The 20,552-nt window shown below is 39.5% G+C and overlaps 2 protein-coding genes across 2 annotated transcripts; both read left to right on the top strand.

Moving 5' to 3' along the window:
* Nucleotides 1–493: 493 nt before the first annotated feature.
* zmpste24 (zinc metallopeptidase, STE24 homolog) lies at nucleotides 494–12,415 on the top strand. The gene is made up of 9 exons (XM_088354645.1): nucleotides 494–892; nucleotides 3,324–3,470; nucleotides 3,568–3,771; nucleotides 6,662–6,814; nucleotides 6,890–7,031; nucleotides 7,096–7,271; nucleotides 9,060–9,164; nucleotides 9,262–9,405; nucleotides 10,780–12,415. Exons 1-9 carry the CDS (start codon nucleotides 785–787, stop codon nucleotides 11,002–11,004), a joined length of 1,404 nt encoding a protein of 467 aa, XP_088210771.1. The 5' UTR covers nucleotides 494–784; the 3' UTR covers nucleotides 11,005–12,415.
* Nucleotides 12,416–13,993: 1,578 nt separating this feature from the next.
* atp5if1b (ATP synthase inhibitory factor subunit 1b) lies at nucleotides 13,994–18,716 on the top strand. The gene is made up of 3 exons (XM_088354129.1): nucleotides 13,994–14,163; nucleotides 16,866–16,978; nucleotides 18,341–18,716. Exons 1-3 carry the CDS (start codon nucleotides 14,095–14,097, stop codon nucleotides 18,480–18,482), a joined length of 324 nt encoding a protein of 107 aa, XP_088210255.1. The 5' UTR covers nucleotides 13,994–14,094; the 3' UTR covers nucleotides 18,483–18,716.
* Nucleotides 18,717–20,552: the final 1,836 nt, after the last annotated feature.

Genomic DNA, 20,552 nt, shown 5'->3' with positions numbered 1-20,552 from the left:
AAAATATTGATAGATTATAAAGCATAGTACATACATATTTCACGACAGCTTATTTTGAACATTGATTACCATTGAAACTGTCTTTTTCCCCTCCATAAAAACTGATATTTTGGGGGGCACTCGATCACTGGTGGGCCATGTGAAGTATGTAATACTAGAGCAGGGCTTCTCATTTTTTTCATGCCCCACCTAAGAAGAAGAAAACCTCTCACGGCCCCCTCAAGTGAGTTTCCCAGTGCAGCGGAGGTGCAACTTACCTTTATTCTATGACAGTTTATTAAAAAATAAACTCCCCCAGGTGACACAGCCTGGACCACTAAATGAGAACCACTGTACAAGAGCAACTAATATTTTGCAAATAAACACTGCGTTTATCATTCTTTTTTTAAATTCATTATGTAAAAGTTGGTAATTTACCTGCAGGCTAGTAACCAGTTACTAGTACACAGATAAGTATTTTTGTTCTTGTTTACCACAACAGATGCGGAACCAGCGCGACAAGAGTTATTTCTTTCCGGACCTTTATGCCGTCGGATCAACCATTCAAACCATGAATGAAGTGTCATTATTTACAATGGAAGCTTAAAAATAACCAAATTCGGTGCGTTTTTAAAATCGCCTTTGAGGTAATTTGACGTTTGTTAAAGCTTCCCATCGATTAAAGTATTCCTCCACTTTGTGGGTTAAGTTTACGTGTCAGCTGCTATCGAGGCTAAGAGCTGTTAGCCTGTTAAGCTAGTGGAAATATCCCTTAACTCCTTTACAGTCAAAGCATTGAGCAAATATGCTCGAATTCATCAGCGAGCTCCCCGTGGAAAAGCAGATATTTTATGCTGTTTTGGGATTCACGTGGACGGTGTATCTGTGGGAGGGCTACCTTGCTCGTAGACAGGTAAGTTCTTGTGCGAGATATCAATGACTAATCATGCCCCCCCCCCCCCCCCCCCCCCCCTTAAATCTATTGTTTTAAACCAGTTTATTCATCTGTTCCCAGGTAGTAAAATTTTAAATATCTTTTATTGTAGACTGTCCTTGAATTGTATTTTTTCTTTTGTTAGATTCCGGTGTAATTAAAGAATGTACAGTAGACCCCGCTATACGACGTAAACCTGTTTTGAAGTGTCGACCGTAAAGTGGAGTGTGATAGAAACACGTTAGTGCGTAGCCAGTGCATTTTGAACGCCCACTTCCACAGATAAAACAATTTAAATAAATATGATTTACAAAGAATGTGTAATACGTTTGCAGTATATTATTAAATAGCGTGACTTGAGCTGGTAGAGTTCAATTGCGGGTGGATGCAGGTGACGCTGTGGAGACCAAAAATGAAACTGAAAACCTTCCTTTGCGAGGCTTGTCATGCACCTGGAAAATTTTGTAGTCCTTAATCTCATTTGGTTACTAGATAGATAGATAGATACTTTATTCATCCCCTGAAGGAAATTTACATTTCCAGCAGCATCCCTGAGCTGAGAACAATACAATAACAAAGCAAAAAGAATACAACATACAAATACCCAGTGTGACGTGCAAATGCCCACTGTAGCGTGTTATATAGAATATCTAAATAGTGCTACACAGAATACATATTGCACTAAGATTCGGTAATATGCAATTATACTGTCATGCAATTTAGCGAGGGGTAGCGATTTGTTGGCCTTCTTTGTATTCCTTGATGATCAGAAGCATTGTTTCCATGGCTATCATGTTTTGCTTCACCAATTAGTCTAGGGTAGAGGTAAGATCGGGCCCAAAAAAAGCACCCGAACCCGACGCAGGCCCGGGGGGTATTAAACCCGACCCGGACCCGGCCCGACTAATTAACTGGATTTGCTGGCCCGGCCCGAGGGGGCCCGAAATTACATATTTTATTTATAAGGAGGGGTGATTTATGATAACAAATTAAACTCTGCCTTTTGTTACAACATCTAGGCCTAAGTTAAATAAAACTGTATAAACATTTACATCTTTTATATTTCTGTGTCTGCACTGCAATCTGTCCTTGACGGTTTTTTTTTTTGAGGTAGCGAAAACATTTAAAGGCGTCCGTCATTTTGACGACTTGATCATTGGGCCATAATCCACAGCAGCAGTAGTCGTACGCCTTTAAGATTTTAGCGCAGCACTTTCATTGAGAGGGGATGTTGACGTGTTGTGCCGACTCCTATGCAAATCCCCCCCCCCCCTGATCGTATTCTATATAAAACGCTTATTAAAACAATAAAGCGAGCTAATTATAATCATTGGGAGATCCTAGTCTATATAACGCGTTTATTTAAACAATAAAGCGCGATCGTATTCTACAGATTGCGTTTTTTAACGCGGATGAAAATCTCACCAACGTCAATGTACGCTTCCGACAAAAGCGATCGTATTCTATATAATACGCTTTAAAACAAAATAAAGCGAGCTAATTATAATCATTGGGAGATCGCGTTTATTTAAACAATAAAGCGCGATCGTATTTTACAAAATGCGTTTTTTTAACGCGGATGGAAAAGTCACCAACGTCACTGTACGCTATGATTTCCGCAACCACAACTAATTGTACACAAATAATGTTTATTTGATTTACTATAATATCCGTATGTAATGTCTTTTTTATTGTGAATGAAACCCTGGTTGCATTGGATCCCGCGGTGTAAACAAATTGTTGTTTTTTTCATTTAAAATCGGAGGGGGGGAGGAATTTCCATAGGAGTCGGAAAAATAGCGATTACAGCTCCTTCTCCGTTTTATCCAAATTATTTATTTTATAACAAGTATTCCTTGGTCTAGTATCCATACATGGTTTAAGTATATATTTTTAATGAACATTTAACACATTATTAATTAATTTAAAAAAAAAAAAAAAAAAAAAAAAAAAAAAAAAAAAAAGCAGGACCGAACCCGACCCGACCCGACCGTATGACTGACATTTCAGGGCCCGACCCGGCCCGAAATTGCCTCGGGTTCGGGTTCGGGTTCGGGCTCGGGCCATAAATCTTACCTCTAGTCTAGGGACCCATAAGGAATACAATACAAAAACAGCATTGCATTGCTGACTCGCAATATATGTATTGACCACATAAGAGTCTCTAAAGTGTATAATGGAGCAAATGTTGTCGATAGGGTCCAAGAAACGTAAAGTTGGGTTGTTGTTTCATGGGGTCTACTGTACAAATAATCTTCAATGCATTGAAAAATAATGAGATGTTTTGCATTTTGTTGTTGACACAATATCATTATTTCTTGGTCCTTTTGAGAGAGCGCCTCTCCTGTAATGTATCTATCATTTTAGGGATATTTCTCGTCATTTGAGCCTTTTCTCCTTTTATTCACAGCGAAGTATATACCAGTCAACAACATCTGTGCCACGAGAGCTAGAAAAGATTATTGATTCAGAAACATTTGAGAAGTCCAGACTTTATCAGCTGGACAAAAGCAACTTCGGGTTTTGGTCCGGTTTGTATTCAGAGACAGAAGGAACGGTAAGTCTTGATACTACACTTTGGTTTAATTGTGATGATCAGGTTTTTTAATCGTTATTTCTGCCTCTGCTTTTATTCTATGCTGTTCCAATGAAAGCTGATCTTGGTCTTGGGTGGAATTCCTTTTCTGTGGGGGATCGCTGGCGCAGCTATTAAAGTCCTTGGATTTGGCCCGGAGTACGAGATCACACAGTCGCTCATGTTTTTGACTCTGGCCAGCCTATTCACCGCTTTCACCGGCCTACCGTGGAGTTTATACAACACGTTTGTCATCGAGGAGAAGCACGGCTTTAACCAGCAGGTAATCTTCTTGTTTGAAAGGGGAGAGGAAACATTTTTTGTTTCCATATCTTTGACAATTTAATAAATAATGATATAGAAAACCTTGGAAGCAAAATACAGTAGACCTCACCGATACGACACGAAACCGTTCTGAGGTGGGGATCGCAAAATCGACTAACTGATTGCTTATGCTTTCCGAACTCCCGGTACTCGAAATAAAAACATTAAAATAACAAATTGGTACATGTTTCCGTAGTGCAGTGGTTAGCACATTTCCCGGTTCATATGTTGGCCTGGAAAGGGATAGGCGCCACCAGGCTGTACTTGCCTAACACACACCACAGGGAATGGTGCCCCTACGGCCCTAGTGGTTAAGAGATCCAACTAACCAACATAGTAAGTAGCACAGAATGTGTAATACTTGTTTTTATTATTGAATAACTCTGTAAATACATATACGTGGTAAGGAAAAATGATATTTTATTTTTTGTGTGACTTAACTTGAGCTGGTTCAGTGGAGTAGCAGGTGGCTGCAGGGGGGGGTATTGTGATGCCGGATTTAAAATGAAACTGATTTTAAAACTCCCAATGCTTTAATTGCCTCCCTATTTTTATTAATAGTCCTTATTGTCAGTTGGTTATGGCCATGAAACTTGGTGAGGGTAGCTCTTCGCATGTGTTATTTGTATTTCTTGATTATCACAATGCTTATCATGTTTTTGCTTTTTTCATACAGTATTGTATTGCACTCACTTTAAAAGACTCTACGAAGCTCACGAGCTTCTGAAATGAGAAAGCAAGGCATAGTGGGAGTTAGTTTAGCCCATAGCATAACGTCATCTTTATAAGGCAGTGATGCAAATGGCAAACAAGCACTTTATATGACGTCGACCAAAAGCAGACAGAGCCCTTAAAGACGCACAAACACTGCAAAGTTTTAATTTTGCGTTTTTTTGGGCACGAAAATTGCCTTGTGAGGTGCCGAAAAAACATTACACATCGCAAAAAAACATTGTGTCTCGGGGGTCTACCGTACTGTTCACTTGTTTTGTGACGTCCTCTTTCACAGTGTAATAGATAGATAGATAGATACTTTATTCATCCCCGTAGGGAAATTCACACTTCCAGCAGGATCCTTGTGTTGAAAATAAAATAATAATAAAATAAAATAAATAGAATGTGTCATAATAGTCTGTAATAATAGTTTGCAATAGTCTTTGATCTGTGCAGCCCTTTGAGACTCTCGTGATTAAGGGCTATACAAATAATATGCAACACTATAACACCACTTAGTGGTAAAACGTAATATTAAAGCCTACTGTCATTGTCGAAATAATTGACTTAAAACTGGATCAACTGGGCAGCATCACAAATGTGGAACCTGTGATGGATGGATGGATGGATAGATAGATAGATAGATAGATACCGTATTTTCTGCACTATAAGGCGCACATAAAATCTGATTTTTTAAAAATAAAAAGCTGACTATGCGCCTTATAATCCGGTGCGCCTTATATATGGATCAATATTGAATTGCAAGGTCTCGCAATAAGATAAGCAGCCACCGACTCAATTTTTCACGTAGAAGAAGTGCGCTGTGCATACTGGGAAATATTAAACAATGATTCTCTTGTATTTGTGCGTTTGTATAAAGACCCTGAAATGGCTCCTATTAAGAGACACGCTTACAACGCAGAGTTTAAACTCAAGGTGATCAGTCACGCAGTAATACACGGAAATAGAGCAGCAACAAGTGGAGGAAGCATGAGGATAAGCTGTGCCAAGTAAGGAAGACTAAACAAAGTTTCCGTGGCAATAAAAGCGAGATGGCCACAGTTAGAGGACACACTTGAACAGTGGGTTGTTGAACAAAGAGCAGCAAGTAGAAGTGTCAGTACAATAACTATTCGAATGAAGGCAACAGCGCTGACACGGGAACTTAACATTAAAGAATTCAGAGGTGGTCCTACTCGGTGTGTGTTTACATTTTACAGTTATTATGTTATTGCTTTATTGTTATTGTTTTGCACTTGTTGTTTTTGCACATTACGAGTGTCACTATATTGCGATTGCACTAACGTTTAATTTACCATAACAGTATCAGACGTTTTCTTGCGTGTTGACTAAATGGAGGAAAAGTAAAATGTTATGCCTTGCTGTTGTTCAAAGATGTGTCACGAAAATGCTTTACCTCAGAGAAAATAATAAAACAGCTGTTTATTCATTTTGGGAGTGAATGAAGATTGTGGAAAGCTTGTTTGTTATCTATTAATAAAGTTTGACTGACCTATCTGACTGTTTTGTTGACATTCCCTTTAGCGCGGCTCCATCTAATGGTTGCATAAAGTAACTACATCCTCTACTGTAGCCAAGTCAAGTTAAGTCACATTTATTTATGATGCCCTTAATCACAAAAACGTCTCGAAGGACTGCACAGGATTACAATTACAAAATTGCACAATTACCTGATCTTAAACCAGCATGCACTTATAGCGCCTTATAATGCGGTGCACCTTATGTATGGAAAAAGTCTTAAAATATATCATTCATTGAAGGTGCGCCTTATAGTGCGGAAAATACGGTACTTTATTTATCCCTGTTGGGAAATTCTCACTTCCAGCAGTATCCGCCTGTTAAAAAATAAAATAAAAGATATAGAATACAAAAATACCCAATATAATGTGTTAATAAAGAGCATTTAAATAGTGTTAAGAAAAATACACACTATAATAAAAATAGGGTAATATGCAAATGTGAGGTCGGGGTTTGATGTGGGCTTTTACTCCCCCAGGTGGAGTTAAAGAGCCTCATGGCATGAGGGAGAAATGATCTCAGTCTGTCCGTGGAACAAGACTGTGACCGCAGGCTGTCGTTTTATGGTGTCTCATAAATAAATGTTTTGATCTTAGACGCTGGGGTTCTTCCTCAAAGACGCCGTGAAGAAGTTTGCCGTGACCCAGTGCATCCTGCTGCCTCTCACCTCGCTGCTGCTCTACATCATTAAGATCGGGGGTGACTACTTCTTCATCTACGCCTGGCTCTTCACCTTTGTCGTTTCCCTGGTGAGAAAGCGCATCCACATATACACAGCTGAGAATACAAGTTGTAAATTTGAGCCTCCGTGTTCCCGTTCTCAGGTCCTAGTTACCGTCTACGCGGATTACATAGCTCCCATTTTTGATAAATTCACACCTTTGCCAGAAGGGGAGCTGAAGACTGAGATCGAGGCCATGGCCAACAGCATAAGTTTCCCGCTGACTAAGGTTTATGTCGTTGAAGGTCCGTTAACCACAACAGAGCTGAAGTGTATGTTTTTGTTTGTAAGACTTGATCTTGTTTCCAGGTTCCAAACGTTCCTCACACAGCAACGCGTATTTCTACGGCTTCTTCAAGAACAAGCGCATTGTGCTCTTCGACACGCTGCTGGAGGACTATTCTCCTCTCAACAAAGATGGCGAGGCCAAGCCTGAGCCAGCGGAAAATGACGGCGATCACGCCAAATCTAAAGGCAAAGCAAAGGTTCGGAGCATATTGACGCTGGCACGTGAAAAAGAAAATAAAACTTCTCCTTAATTTTTTAACTATTTTTGGCAGAAGTGCGATAAAACACTATTATTCCTCCCCAGAGTAAATGGGCTCAGTCGACCAATAAAACATAATTTCAGTTAGAAATACAATTTCTTTGAAAATCACAATGCCCCATGACTGCTGAGGTACTTTCAGAAGTGATCTGTGAGTGGCTACCTGGTGCTTTTGGGCACCACGTTTGTGACCTCTGTTTTAAATAACATTTTAATAAACCATAGAGGGGCGATTTAGGTCACGGGTGTCTAAACTTTTCAGAAAGTGGGCCAGATTTGCTAAGATGAATAAGTGTGAGGGCGAAAAACTCAGCCTTGCATTCTTTGAACAGTCTTTGTTGCATTTTCATTTGACTCGCAGGGTGTGGTGCAAAAGCGCTGCTGTTCCTTTAAAACAGCTTCCAGTTGCTTCACCTTTTCACAGTGGTCTTTTCCAGTTATCTTTTTGTAGTCAATATGTTTCATCTGGCATTCCCTCTTGATATTATATTCTTTGAAAACAGCCCGAGTCGAGGTTCCTGCGGGTCCTTGAAAAGTCTTAAGAAGGCATTGAATTCATTATTCTAAAAAAATAAAGCATTAAAAGGCATTAGTATGTCTTAAATCCAATGTTTGAAAGTCTTGAAATGTCACATTTTAATAGGGTTTTTTGATATTTAGTAAAAACGGGCGATCGTTCGAAAAGTTGAATTTATTCCTAAATTGCTTCAGTGCTAAATTCTGTATGTTTAAGGTTTATATAAGTACCGTAAATTCCGGACTATAGAGCCGCACCCACCACATTTTAAGAGGAAAACCGATTTTGTACATACACAAGCCGTACCTGTAAATAAGCCGCATGCGCCCACATTAAAAAAATGTAACACAAACACAAAATTAACCCAAACCCGACTTCAAGTCCCACGATTGAAACTAAATGTCCTTCATTAAAGTCCACACTCCAAAAATCACAGCCGAACGAAGAATGATACCGGTACTTAAGGTTTGATGCAGACCTGCAAAGTCCGGGTCCCGTTGAAAGTAATCCAAGGAAAAAAGTGTATATTTCCAAAGGTAAGGGTGGGAAAAATATATCAGATGAACACATTTACTCACGCAACTCGTTTTTCTTTAACCAACTTTTTACCCCCTCTTTTTGTCTGTCCCTCACCTTTAGCAGTCCCCCTTAAACCCATCACCCAGCGTCTGTTCCGCCCCTCTTTTTTCATTCACCCGTGCAAAACATATCAGAATAAGTGTCTAAAATAAATACAAATAAATACATTACAAAAATATACAGTTGCAAATACATATTATACATGGGTTACACGTATTTACAAAGAGAGACGGTACATCGAGAGTTTTTAAAGCTTTAATAATAATAATAATATAACTTTCATCCCAAACCGTGCCTGTGACAGGGCAGTTAATGGTAGCAACACTCGAGCGCCGCTGGCGGCCGTTGGAAAAATTACATAAATTGTCCGCATCACTGAATAAGCCGCAGGGTTGAAAGTTAGGGGAAAAATTAGCGACTTATAGTCCGGAATTTACGGCATATCTAAGGCTAGTATAACTAACCTGTATTGTTTTGTAGTAAAAAATAAACATTTCATAAAATGTTATCCTCGATAAAGTATTTTTCAACAGCTACCGTTTTTCGTACCTCTGATGTCCGTAAGTAGGGGAGCGTCTCTATAGTAAATCCTATTCTGAGTCATCAAGCAAAATATCCCATTTTTATCAGCACAAGAAACAAGGTTGCAACAACCAAGAGATCCTCGCCGTTTTGGGACACGAGTTGGGTCACTGGAAGCTTGGTCACACGGTCAAAAACATCGTCATCAGTCAGGTAGCTTTTTTCACAGATTTTTTTTTTGTCTTTGCTACATTTTTTAGTGAGAAATGTCTTTCATGAACCGGTTTTTGGTTCTGTTTTCCTCTTTCAGATAAATTCCTTCCTTTGTTTCTCCCTGTTCGCCGCCCTTATTGGACGCAAGGAGTTGTTTGTGGCGTTTGGCTTCCACGACAGCCAGCCTACTCTCATCGGATTGATGATTATTTTCCAGTTCATCTTTTCTCCATATAACGAGGTGATCATTAGGAAATACTTTAAAGTCACAGTTATTGCCTACAAACACATTACAGTAGACCCCCGGGATACAAGATTAATCCATTTTGAGGTGAGGATTGTAAAGTGAAATTCCTCTAATGGGGTATCTAGCTCCAAACCACTGGTACCCCAGACAAAAACAACATAACGGTATACAGTAAGTAGTAGTTGCATGTAGTCTAATTAATTAACATGATAAATAAATATACTTGTAAAGGAAAAATGGTGCGACGTGCCTTGAGCTGGTCCAGTGGAGTAGCAGGTGGATGTAGAAGGAAGGAGACGGAAAGATGAAGCCGATTTTAAAACATCATTTTGCAAGGATTTTTAAAGCTTGAGAAGATTTTCTTGCTTTAATTGCCCCCTTATTTTTAGCAATAGCCCCTATTGTCGATTGGTAACAGCCATGCAACTTAACCAATCGTGTGCCCTCTTTGTATTTCTTGATCATCGCAAGCTTCATCTCCGTGGTTATCATGTTTTTGCTTCTCCTTTCACAAGCCTTGGGATCCATAGCGAATAAACGCAGTACAAAGAAATACAAAGGTGTATCGCTGACTCTCAAAGTCTTTAAAAAATACACAAGATTCTGAATTTGAATGATAAGTTATCGTGGGGGGTAGTTCAGCCAAAGGCAATTCTACATTTTAATGATGCCTGATGCAAACCAAAAGCAGACAAGAATCTTCGGGATGTAGCTCAACATACATAAGAACACCGCAAAGTTTGAATATTTTAAGAGGTCTGTGCAGCCCTTTTGGTATCTTTGTGATTAAGGGTTATGTAAAATAAACATGACTTTTGGTTTTAGATAGATAGATTCTTTATTCATCCCCGCAGGGAAATTCACATTTCCAGCAGCATCCCTTCGCTGAGAACAATACAATAATAAAGCAAAAGGAATACAATATACAAATACCCAATGTGACGTGCTAATACCCACTGTAGCGTGTTCTATAGAGTATCTAGATAGTGCAACATAAAATACACACTGCAATAAAAGTACGGTAACATGCAATGTAGGGGGTGTGGTTTAATGTGGGCCTTTACTCCGCCGGGTGGAGTTAAAGAGCCTCATGGCATGAGGAAGAAAAGATCTCTTCAGTCTGTCCGTGGTACAAGACAGTGACAGCAGTCTGTCGCTGTTTTAAATTAGTTGGTGGCGTATAGTAGGCGGGAGAGAAAGCCATAAGGCTGGGCTGGATAAAAAATTTCTTTTTCCAAACCCTAAAGTGAAAACGTCTTATCCCGGGGCTCTACTGTACAGCTAACCGATTGTGATTTTCACCAGAAAATCCGACATAAACCGTTAAGAAATGCCATTATTGCAAACGTAGCTGTCCTTTTCTCGCAGCTCCTGTCCTTCTGCCTGACGGTCCTGAGCCGCAGGTTCGAGTTCCAGGCTGACGCTTTCGCGCGCAACATGGGCAAAGCCGCCGAGCTCTACTCCTCGCTCATCAAGCTGAACAAGGACAACCTCGGCTTCCCCGTGGCCGACCGCCTTTTTTCCATGTGGCACTACTCGCATCCCCCCCTGCTGGAGCGCCTCAGGGCACTGGGCAACGTCAAGCAAGACTGACGGGGCCGAGAGGGGGAGCGGCGAGCGCTGCCTCCTCCGAAAGGCCTCCGGAGACCCCTGCTGGCGCTGTGACGCCCCCCCTGTTCTTGTTTTATCTTGTTTTATGAAAATTCGTTTAATGAATCGTTTTTCTGTTTTAAAATCAGCGTAAGGCAGCATAAATAACAAGGATCTTGACATACATGCGGGCTAGGGTGGTCCTTATTCTGGTAAAGTAGTCTATAGGGTGGTCATTCTTCATAGGGAGAATTTCCTAAATGAATATTTCGAAGAGCAAAGGACAAAGTATGCTGTGAAACAAGGACAATAACACATCTTGCGAAGTTTCGGATATATTTAAGAGGTTCCCCAAGGCCAAGTGAAAATTATGGCGAGTGTGAATACAATGAGGAAAGGGAAGGAGGTGTGCCTCTTCAGCCTTTCTGGAGATCTTGTGTCCCTCTCCCAAAACAAGAACATCTTCACCAATAGGCTTGCTGCCTCCTTGACCATCTTCTTGTCTTGTGAAAGTAAAAGAACCGACTCAGAACTTCCCTCAAGGAGGACAGGTGCTTTTCCATCATCTGTTCAGCTGGCCGATGAGCCAGACCATCGCTTTCCTTGTCCCCTTACTTTTCAATCCGGCCTGTTCATTACAATTAGTAATACATCAAATATGATATTCAAATACAGTGTACCACGCAAAGGTGACATTCTTTTTTTGTTTTTGTTTTGTTCTACACCATATGTGAGTCGTCTGAACCCAAATGTACCTTTATTTTTTTTTCTCTAAAACTCAGCTTTGCATGCTTATGTTACCAGGCCAAATTGGCCTCGGGGCTCTTCTGTGTGTTCTCATGGTTACACACCATTTTGGCAAAATAATCCTTTTGTAAATTCTCCCTATTCTCCATGTAAGGACCACCCTAGTCTGGGCAATGTTTGTCCAATGAGATAAGACGTCACGTGGAGCTAAAAGCACACACAAGCCACACGATTCATGTTGTTTCCGGACCCAAACAATATTTGAACCAGTTACTTTCTAAATTGATTGCTCTAGATCGTGAACGTTTTCATGATGTGCCTCATGTTTGTATACTTGACCCTGGTAGAGAGACAGAAGTGTTGACTTTTTAATTTGTAGCCTTGGGACTTTATTTTGAAAGAGGGAATGAGTCTTCTCACGCCTGTAGGCCGACTGGGGTCCAATGTACCTGTCACAGAATTGTTACGAGTGTACAGGTTTGTTTAAAAAACGTTTATGAGTGATATTAGTCTATTCTTTTTGGGGGACTGGAATGAGCCCCTTTGGTCAATGCTGCCAGGTGATTTCTTTTGAAGGTACTTTAATGGGGAGGTTCATAGGATCCTAGTTAAAACAAATTACAAATAGATAAGGTACTTCCTCTGCTGAATAAAATTATTTCGGGCATTGCGTGTGTTTTTATTCCCTGGGGGAAAAAATAAACTTGTTTTACTCTTGTAGTCTTTCAAAGAGAGAATACATCAATGGACTTTGAATTTGCAAGGAGGACAGGGAGTGAAGCTTTCAGAAAAGGAATTCCAACCCATTTCAAAGCACTCCCTGAGCTCTAGATTACATTTTCAAGGTTACAAAAACATCAGCCCTCAGGAGTATGGAAATCAATGGACAGCTCGAGGATTGGCCAATAATGACCGTGATGTAATAGTCAAAACAAATGTTAAATGTTCTGCATTTATATAGCGCTTTTCAAGTCGATGAAGATCTCCCAAAGCGCTTTACAATGTACTTCACACTTACCCATTCACACACACATAGTCCATCCTATGAAATCTCCTTAGCAGGTGTCCAAATTTAGAAAATGAAATAAACGTATCATATTTAGGAGGATGCAGGCTGTTTTACAAAAAAATAAATGTTTTTGATCAAAGTAAACGTGTGTAAACCTATTGCATGCTCAGAAAGTGGGGCGCGGTGTGATGACGTAACCCGGGTGAGTGGAAAAGTACCGGTAAATAAAGCATTGTATTTTTTTTCTCATATATTCCATTTTGTTTTTATTTATGAAGCCTAAGGGCACCTCACTAAAATTAAAAAATGACTTCATGAACTAAAAACATTTCATTGTTACACATGGTCATTTTTGCCAAACCATGATATGTCTATTGTCTACAAACATAGTATCAGTATAAGTGATAAAACCTAAATAAAAAGGATTGAGTTCCAAAAATTATAAGTACTTAACTACACAATAATAACAGCCTATTTAAAAAAGATAATAGAACTTTTTAGCGTTTCACAATTTGTTTTTAAATTATTTTGATTTGGCACTCTTAGGTTTCCATACAGAAGCATTGTTTGCACTTTGTAAAATCTTATGATAAGTAATTAAACATGTACTGTTTGTACAATATTTAAAATAAACACATTTAGGTATTTTGCTCACAACTTTTGACATTAATAAACTGTATGTGCGAAGAAAATGAACGATTTGTGACGTCACTTTAACAAACACGGTCAAAATAAATCGTGTTTATTTGTATAGTCATTAATTACATCATGTAATTCTACAATCCCCACAAAATTCCCAAAAGGGATAAATTAAAACGACTTTTTGATTATATTTTATTATTATTATTTTTATTATCATCATTATTGTTATTATTATTATTTTATCTCCAGGACGCAAAAAAATAAAATAACCAAGGCGTGTCTTTTTTCCCTCTAATATTTTTTTTAGTGTTATTATTTAGTCTACACATATATTTCACTTGTTGAAAAATAGCGAGGGGGGAAAATTTGTTTTGTTTACCTGCAAACAAAAATCGCTGTTTCATGCTTTCTTCTGAGACGTTCCATTAGGCTGAATGGGGGTGCTTTTATGTTACGTCGACGTCCCACTTTGCATATATTGAATATTTTACACACTATATTGTGTAATCTACTTCGTTTCATATCCAAAATAACACCACCTTTGGTAATATTTTCTCCACCCTCCGGAAGAGAACCTTCAACTTGGTGCCCACCCCTCCGACTGGTGCTAATGGCGCCGCCCTCTGTCTGTATTGACGGGCAAGGGCAAACTGAGGAAACGTCGCTGCTGTCATTGTGCTAATTAGCTAGCAGCAATGGCGAGATTCTTGAGGCCTAACATTCGCACTTTGCTCAATTTGCAGCAGAGAATGGCCTCTGACCAGGTAATTTAAACAATCGAAATTGCCTTAATTAAAAGATAAACATTAATCTCAGCTAATTATCACTTATGTGTTGCCATTTCCAACCTGTGTACATTAGCTTCAAAAGTTGGAAGCCATGTTTGACAGCTTCCTAAACAAACGTTATTTGCATAAATATAATGACGCATTTGATTTTAAAAACAACCTACTTCGCACGTTATTTGTTTAGAATTTTAAATTGTACAGCTTGCACTCGTGGGATATCTATTGTAAAGAATTGTATTTATTGACATTGATTACAACGAAGTCTACATTGTTCACAATGAGATTAGACATGGCACCCCAGGGTAAACATGTACTAAAACACTCATATGAAACACTAATAATATGATGAATAGGCAATATTTACAAGGTAGTGCGTGTAGACTGTCCTATATTGTTAGTGCATCATGATATATTGCAATGAAATTAAATAAAAATAAAATGATCTGCATTTCTATAGCGCTTTTCAAGTCAATGACTTCCCCAAGCGCTTTACAATGTGCTCCACATTTCCCAATAGCGGACTTGTATTGCAGCCATGTTAGACACTAACCTGCTTATTGGGGGTATTAGGGGTTCAGTGTCTTACCCAAGGACACTTTGACATGTAACACGGACGAGCCGGGATTCGAACTGGGATCCCTTGATCCCAAGACGAGCGCTCTACCTCCTGAGCTACTGCCGCCCCGCACTGACACTAGCAGCAACATTGTGCAAAAATAAGAGTAAAGAAATAAAAATATGTATATAAATATGACTATACTTTAGGCAGCAGGTCAAAGAATGTTGCTGGACCTGCTGTGGTAGCCCACAATGTCCTCTAGACTGGGCAGAGAGCAGCCGATTAATTTTTTTTTTAACTGTGATGATGACTTTTTGTAAGGATGTTTAGCTGTTGTTTAATTTATAGCAAATGTATTAAATAAAACCACAATTTTCTTCATTTTGGGTGTATTCAATTATCAAACATTCTTGAGCCACAGCATGAAAAAAATCACAACAAGCACAAACAGAATAAACAATACCAATAATGATTTTCATGAAATCCTGATTATGAACCTTTTTGGTTACTTCGTGGAATGACAATGAAGTATTCTTCTTAGCTGTTAAAGTTGACTCAGATACATATGTGAAAACTCAACCCTGGACTAGTCGTCTTTTACGAATTTGAATTGTTCTTGGGTCCATTTTTAGATCTAATTTAGCTCAAAAGGAGATATCTGGAATTGGATTGTGTTCAGTCCATTCAACATTGACTGAAATGAGTGCCAAACCAGTCGTTGTAGTGTTTACTTCATCTATTTTGGTACAAATTTAGCCAATCTAATGTCATCCCTTCCCCTTTTAAGACACTTTTTCAAATTTGAATTTTCAACCGAATTAAAAATTCTTGTGTGGACGGGGCCCTCGGAGTCATTTAACATGTTTTTTTAACCGTTTTTTGGTTGGGTGGGACTTTGGATCATTTTTGGGGGGATAAACATCATCTTAAAGGGACAGTGTGTAGTAGTTAGGTGGTACAAAAAAATTGATTCAGTAAAAAACAACAACATTGATTTGAATACTAGGCATAAATACATATCTTGCCAATGTTAATTTCTATAAAAAACATAGGTCGAAAAATGTGTATTTCTGTCACATATTGGTATCCGGACTTAGAGGTCGCCGCCATATTTGTTTTGCGTCTTGCTGCTACGCTGTGCTCTTGGTACTTGTTTTCTTTTGTATTAGCTGATGCACTGCCATCTAATGGTCTACTACTAGGGCTATATATGGTGAATGGTCTTCATTTATATAGCGCTTATCAAGTCACTGAAGACCTCCCAAAGCGCTTTACAATATGCTTCACACTTACCCATTCACACACTTACACACCGATGGCAACAACAGCCATGAAAAGCGTTATCGGGGAAATTATAGTTCAGTGTCTTGCCAAAGGACCTTGCGACCTTTAACTCAGAGGAGCCGGGAATCGAACCAGTGACCTCACACTCTACGTCTACATTTAGGTTGGTTGGATCCCTTAACCACTAGAGTCGTATGGGGCACCATTACCTGTGGTGTGTCTTGGGAAAGTAAAGCCTGGTGGCACCCATCTATCTTTAGTCCAAGTCTAATTATATACTAGAGGTAAAAAGTCCGTCCGTCCATCCATCCATTAACTGCACCGCTTATCCTCAGTAGGGTCGCGGGGGTGCTGGAGCCCATCCCAGCTATCTTCGGGCAATGAGCAGGGGTACACAGAGACAGACAACCCACTCCCTCATTCACACCTAGGGATAATTTGGACCGGCCAATTAACCTGACATGCTTGTTTTTGGAATGTGGGAGGTGACCAGAGGAAACCCACGCAAGTACGGGGAGAACATGCAAACTCCGCACCGGAAGGCTGGTAGCTGGAGTTGATCCCATGACCTCAGAACTGTGCCACATACACGCTAACCACTCATCTGCCGTGCCTAGTCACTTATACTAAAATTTGTCCAACAGGTCTAAAAGTGAACGTTTGTAGACTTCTAAATTTAGACTAGATGTCAAAGTTTAACCAGAAGTCTTACACCTGACATTTAAAAGAACATTTGTCTACCATAGGATTGGGTTTAAGAAAAGACTTGTTCATTATGTTTCTTACTTAGTCGCTAGTCAACATTTTTTCACTGGTTTATGTCCTTCCATTGCAGCTGGGCGAGCTGGGTAAGGGCGCAGGCAAGGGTGGCGGAGCCGGCGGCTCCATCCGAGAGGCCGGCGGAGCCATGGGAAAGAAACAGGCGGCTGAGGAGGAGATGTACTTTAAGTAAGTGTTGTTCTCCTTCTGTGAAGTTATTTTCACCCTACAATGATTTATTTTTTGACCCAGCAGTTTGAAGAGGGCTCTAATGTGGTGTCAAGTGTCCCGGTTTATGAAATAACACACTTTCCAACTCTTTTTTGTTTTTTTTCCCTGGCTTGGCCTACTTAAAGCCAATGCTAGATTTAGAATTACCCAGTCATTAATATTATTGTAATAATTAAATGTGTCACTGCATATACAGTCATGATTTCCTTATTCATAACCTCGTTATTATTTCAGTAATTTATGATTTATTCCCTTATGTGGTAGTAATTAACTAACTTATTTTGATATAGTCATATTGAATTGACTTTGTGAGCTATTTATTTATTCAGTCATAATTATTATGCTCTCCATTATTTCATCTGTGATTTATTGTGTAGCCAGAAAGTGGCATTAGTTGTTAGAACCCGTGTTTTCAAAGACTCTTTACAGGTACTATATTTGTTTGTGTATTTTGAAAATCTTTATAAAATTTTCTTTCACCTTTCCTTAGCTCAAACTAAGCATTGTGAGTGACAAATGTTGAAAAGGTGTAGCCATTCTATAAATCATGTATTGACAACAAACTATGAACACAATACCAACATTAATCATACAATGTATTTATTTAATATCCTTCAAAGTCGGATTCATCCTCAGATACAACAAAGTGTTGCTGCCCTTGTCGTGCTTTGTTGCATTTATTCATATCTTTCAGGGCGACTTTGTTTTCTCCCTTCTCTAACATTGGTCCCTGGTACTGTGAAGTATAAAAGTGTTATTATGTTTTAAAACCGAATGCCTTTTCGTACGTGTCCATACCGTTATCGGTTGTCTAGTGGTTACATTTCGGGGCTGTCACCGCCGCCACCTGGGTTCGATCCCTGTAGCATCCAATGAATTTGCGATTTTGGTCAGCAATATTTCTTAAAAGAGCCATCGTTGCAAAAATACCGTAAAACCTCGTATATAATGCGCACCAAAACTTTGAGTTATTTTCTGGGTCAAAAAAAAAATGCATGGGTGATTTCGACTTTGGTTAGGTTTCATTTTTACCCATGAGCGGCCTCCCAGTATTGAAATAATTGTCAGGCTTTTTCTTTAGCGTCTGCCAGAAGGCATGAGGCCAAAGAGGGCTAGAGAAGGGCTGGGGTACCGCTAGACGGCAATGTCCTTCAGACTGGGCAGAGAGCGTCGATGATTTTCTGGGCTGTGTTGCTTAATGATTAAGAATTAAAGCATCCCAACTGCAAAATAGGCTTTTATTTTACGGTGGTTCATTACAATTTATTTCTGTACGGAAAAATGACCTTTTTATTTTATTTTTTTTAATCTGCCCAAAAGGCGCAAGGAGCAAGAGCAATTGGCTGCACTGAAGCAACACCACCAAGAAGAAATCGACCACCACAAAAAAGAGATCGAGCGCATGCAGCGGGAAATCGACCGTCACAAGGGAAAGATCAGAAAATTGAAGCATGACGACTAATCGGGACGACTTTCATCTCAGATACGCTATATCGCATCTGAAAGAATATATATCCTCTCGTTTGAAAAATCGACGTCTTTTTCTGCTGCTCACCGTTTCAGCGCAGAATTGCCTTGCTTGCCGGCCATGATTGTGTGGTGAATTGTCATTTAAAGCAATTGCAACGGTTCACAAAGTTGAATGTGTTTCCTTGCACTTGATATGCATGAAATAAAGATGAATTTGTGTGATGAATATCCTCCATGAAAATGTTGTCACTTCTTAGTGCTTGTTCTCCATCGCTATGAGGACAGATTTGACTAAGAAGTAAGCATACATGCCAAGCTTTTGGTATCACGGAGGTAGATTTTATTGCGTACTCTGTCTGCAGAATATTAAAAAAACAGAAATGGAAAACATTTACCAAAACAGAAATCTAATGCGATCGTTGAAATGGTTTATTCACGCTGTTAGGAATTATATGTTAAAATATGTACCGTTTACCAAATTGTTCGATTTAGTTATCTTAAAAGTGGTCGGCGGCGCCCTCTGTTGGCTGCGGCTGCATCGGCTCGCTACAACGGGTCAGGTGCAATCGACATTTCGTTCTGTGTACATTGTTACACAGAATGACAATACAAGGAAATTATTATTATTATTATTAACCAAACACAACCTGCATTCCCCTAACAATGCGTGCTTGTTTCTTGATGTGAAAAGATGGACAAGAGACTGGCATTTCCACACGGGGGCAGATTTAATGTCTTCAATAATCTTACTAAGTGAACTCCATTGAATGAGCCGAATTAGTGTCTCTCGAGTCTCCGTCAAGCCTCCTCTCTCGATCTTCTGAAGTTCTTTCTCTGCCCACGTTTTTTCCACAAGCTGATGTGCCAGCTCCTCCTATGGGCGCGCCAGGGGAAAAAAACCCACGTGGCCCCACTATCTCGGAGTCAAGTCAAGTCATTTTTATTTGTTTAGCCCTTAACCACAAAGAGTCTCAAAGGGCTTCACAGGTTATTACACATGAGCAGTTTAGGTTATTCATATGCTATAGAGTAGAAGTAAGTTTTAAGCTTAGATTTAAACATTCCCACTCAGGTTGCAGATCGGATCTCAGGGGGAAGAGCATTCCACAACACCGGTGCCCGGATGGAGAACGCTCTCGAACCAGCGGAACACTTCTTAGCTCTTGGGATCACCAGAAGACCGGCGCTCTCAGAACGAAGGCTTCGGGCCAGAACATAGAGGGAAATCAGATCTGAAAGATATGAGGGGGAAAGTCCATGTATGATTTTGTATGATAATAAGAGAACCTTGAAATCACATCTTAGGCTAACAGGGAGCCAATGCAGGTTAGCCAAAATCGGCGTGATGTGATGGGACTTTTTTGTCCTAGTTAAAAGCCTCGCTGCGGCATTTTGTACCAGCTGAAGACTCTTGAATCTGGTCATCGGAAGACCGGAGAGTAGTGCATTACAGTAATCGAGACGGGAGGTAACAAACGCGTAAATTATAATCCCCGCATCGCGATGTCTGTCCTTGTGCGTTTGGCCTTCTCCATCAGAGTCCTGTTATCAAAATTCCCCAGCCAAAACATTCCGCATTTGGAACGGCGTAACCTGAAGCTCACTCAGTGAAAATCTTCCTTGCACTTGATAAATGTAACTTGTATTTAATCATATAAAATCCTTCAACGCACAATGACTCGGTCTTGCTTCAAAATAAATCGGCTTCATATAAAAATAAGTCTTGGATCAAGATTGCGTTGTTTGAATACGAAAAAGTGGTGTTGGCAGGTATGGGTAGAGAACAAGTCTACAATTAGATTGCATGCGTTTTTGGAACAAGAGCGAAGTCTTAAAAAAGGGAGTTTACACAAAATTGCTGACATTTAAAATCATAACACAACGTTAGAGTCGTTGTTGTGCATATAATGAGTTTCACAAATGCTACTATGTTTAGTTTATATATAATGATCCAATATCACTTAAAAATTCTCCTATAATTCTTATTTAGTTGAATAAAAGAAAAAACGATACTTATAACCAAGGTTATTTGATACATGTGTCAAATTAACTTCCATTGGAA

Source organism: Urocampus carinirostris, chromosome 15 (assembly GCF_059441175.1).
Source record: "Urocampus carinirostris isolate Australia breed hairy pipefish chromosome 15, RoL_Ucar_1.0, whole genome shotgun sequence".
In the NCBI taxonomy this organism is placed as follows: domain Eukaryota; kingdom Metazoa; phylum Chordata; class Actinopteri; order Syngnathiformes; family Syngnathidae; genus Urocampus; species Urocampus carinirostris.
The sequence above is the reverse complement of the archived record's forward strand: the minus strand, read 5'-3'. Positions and strand labels throughout refer to the sequence as shown.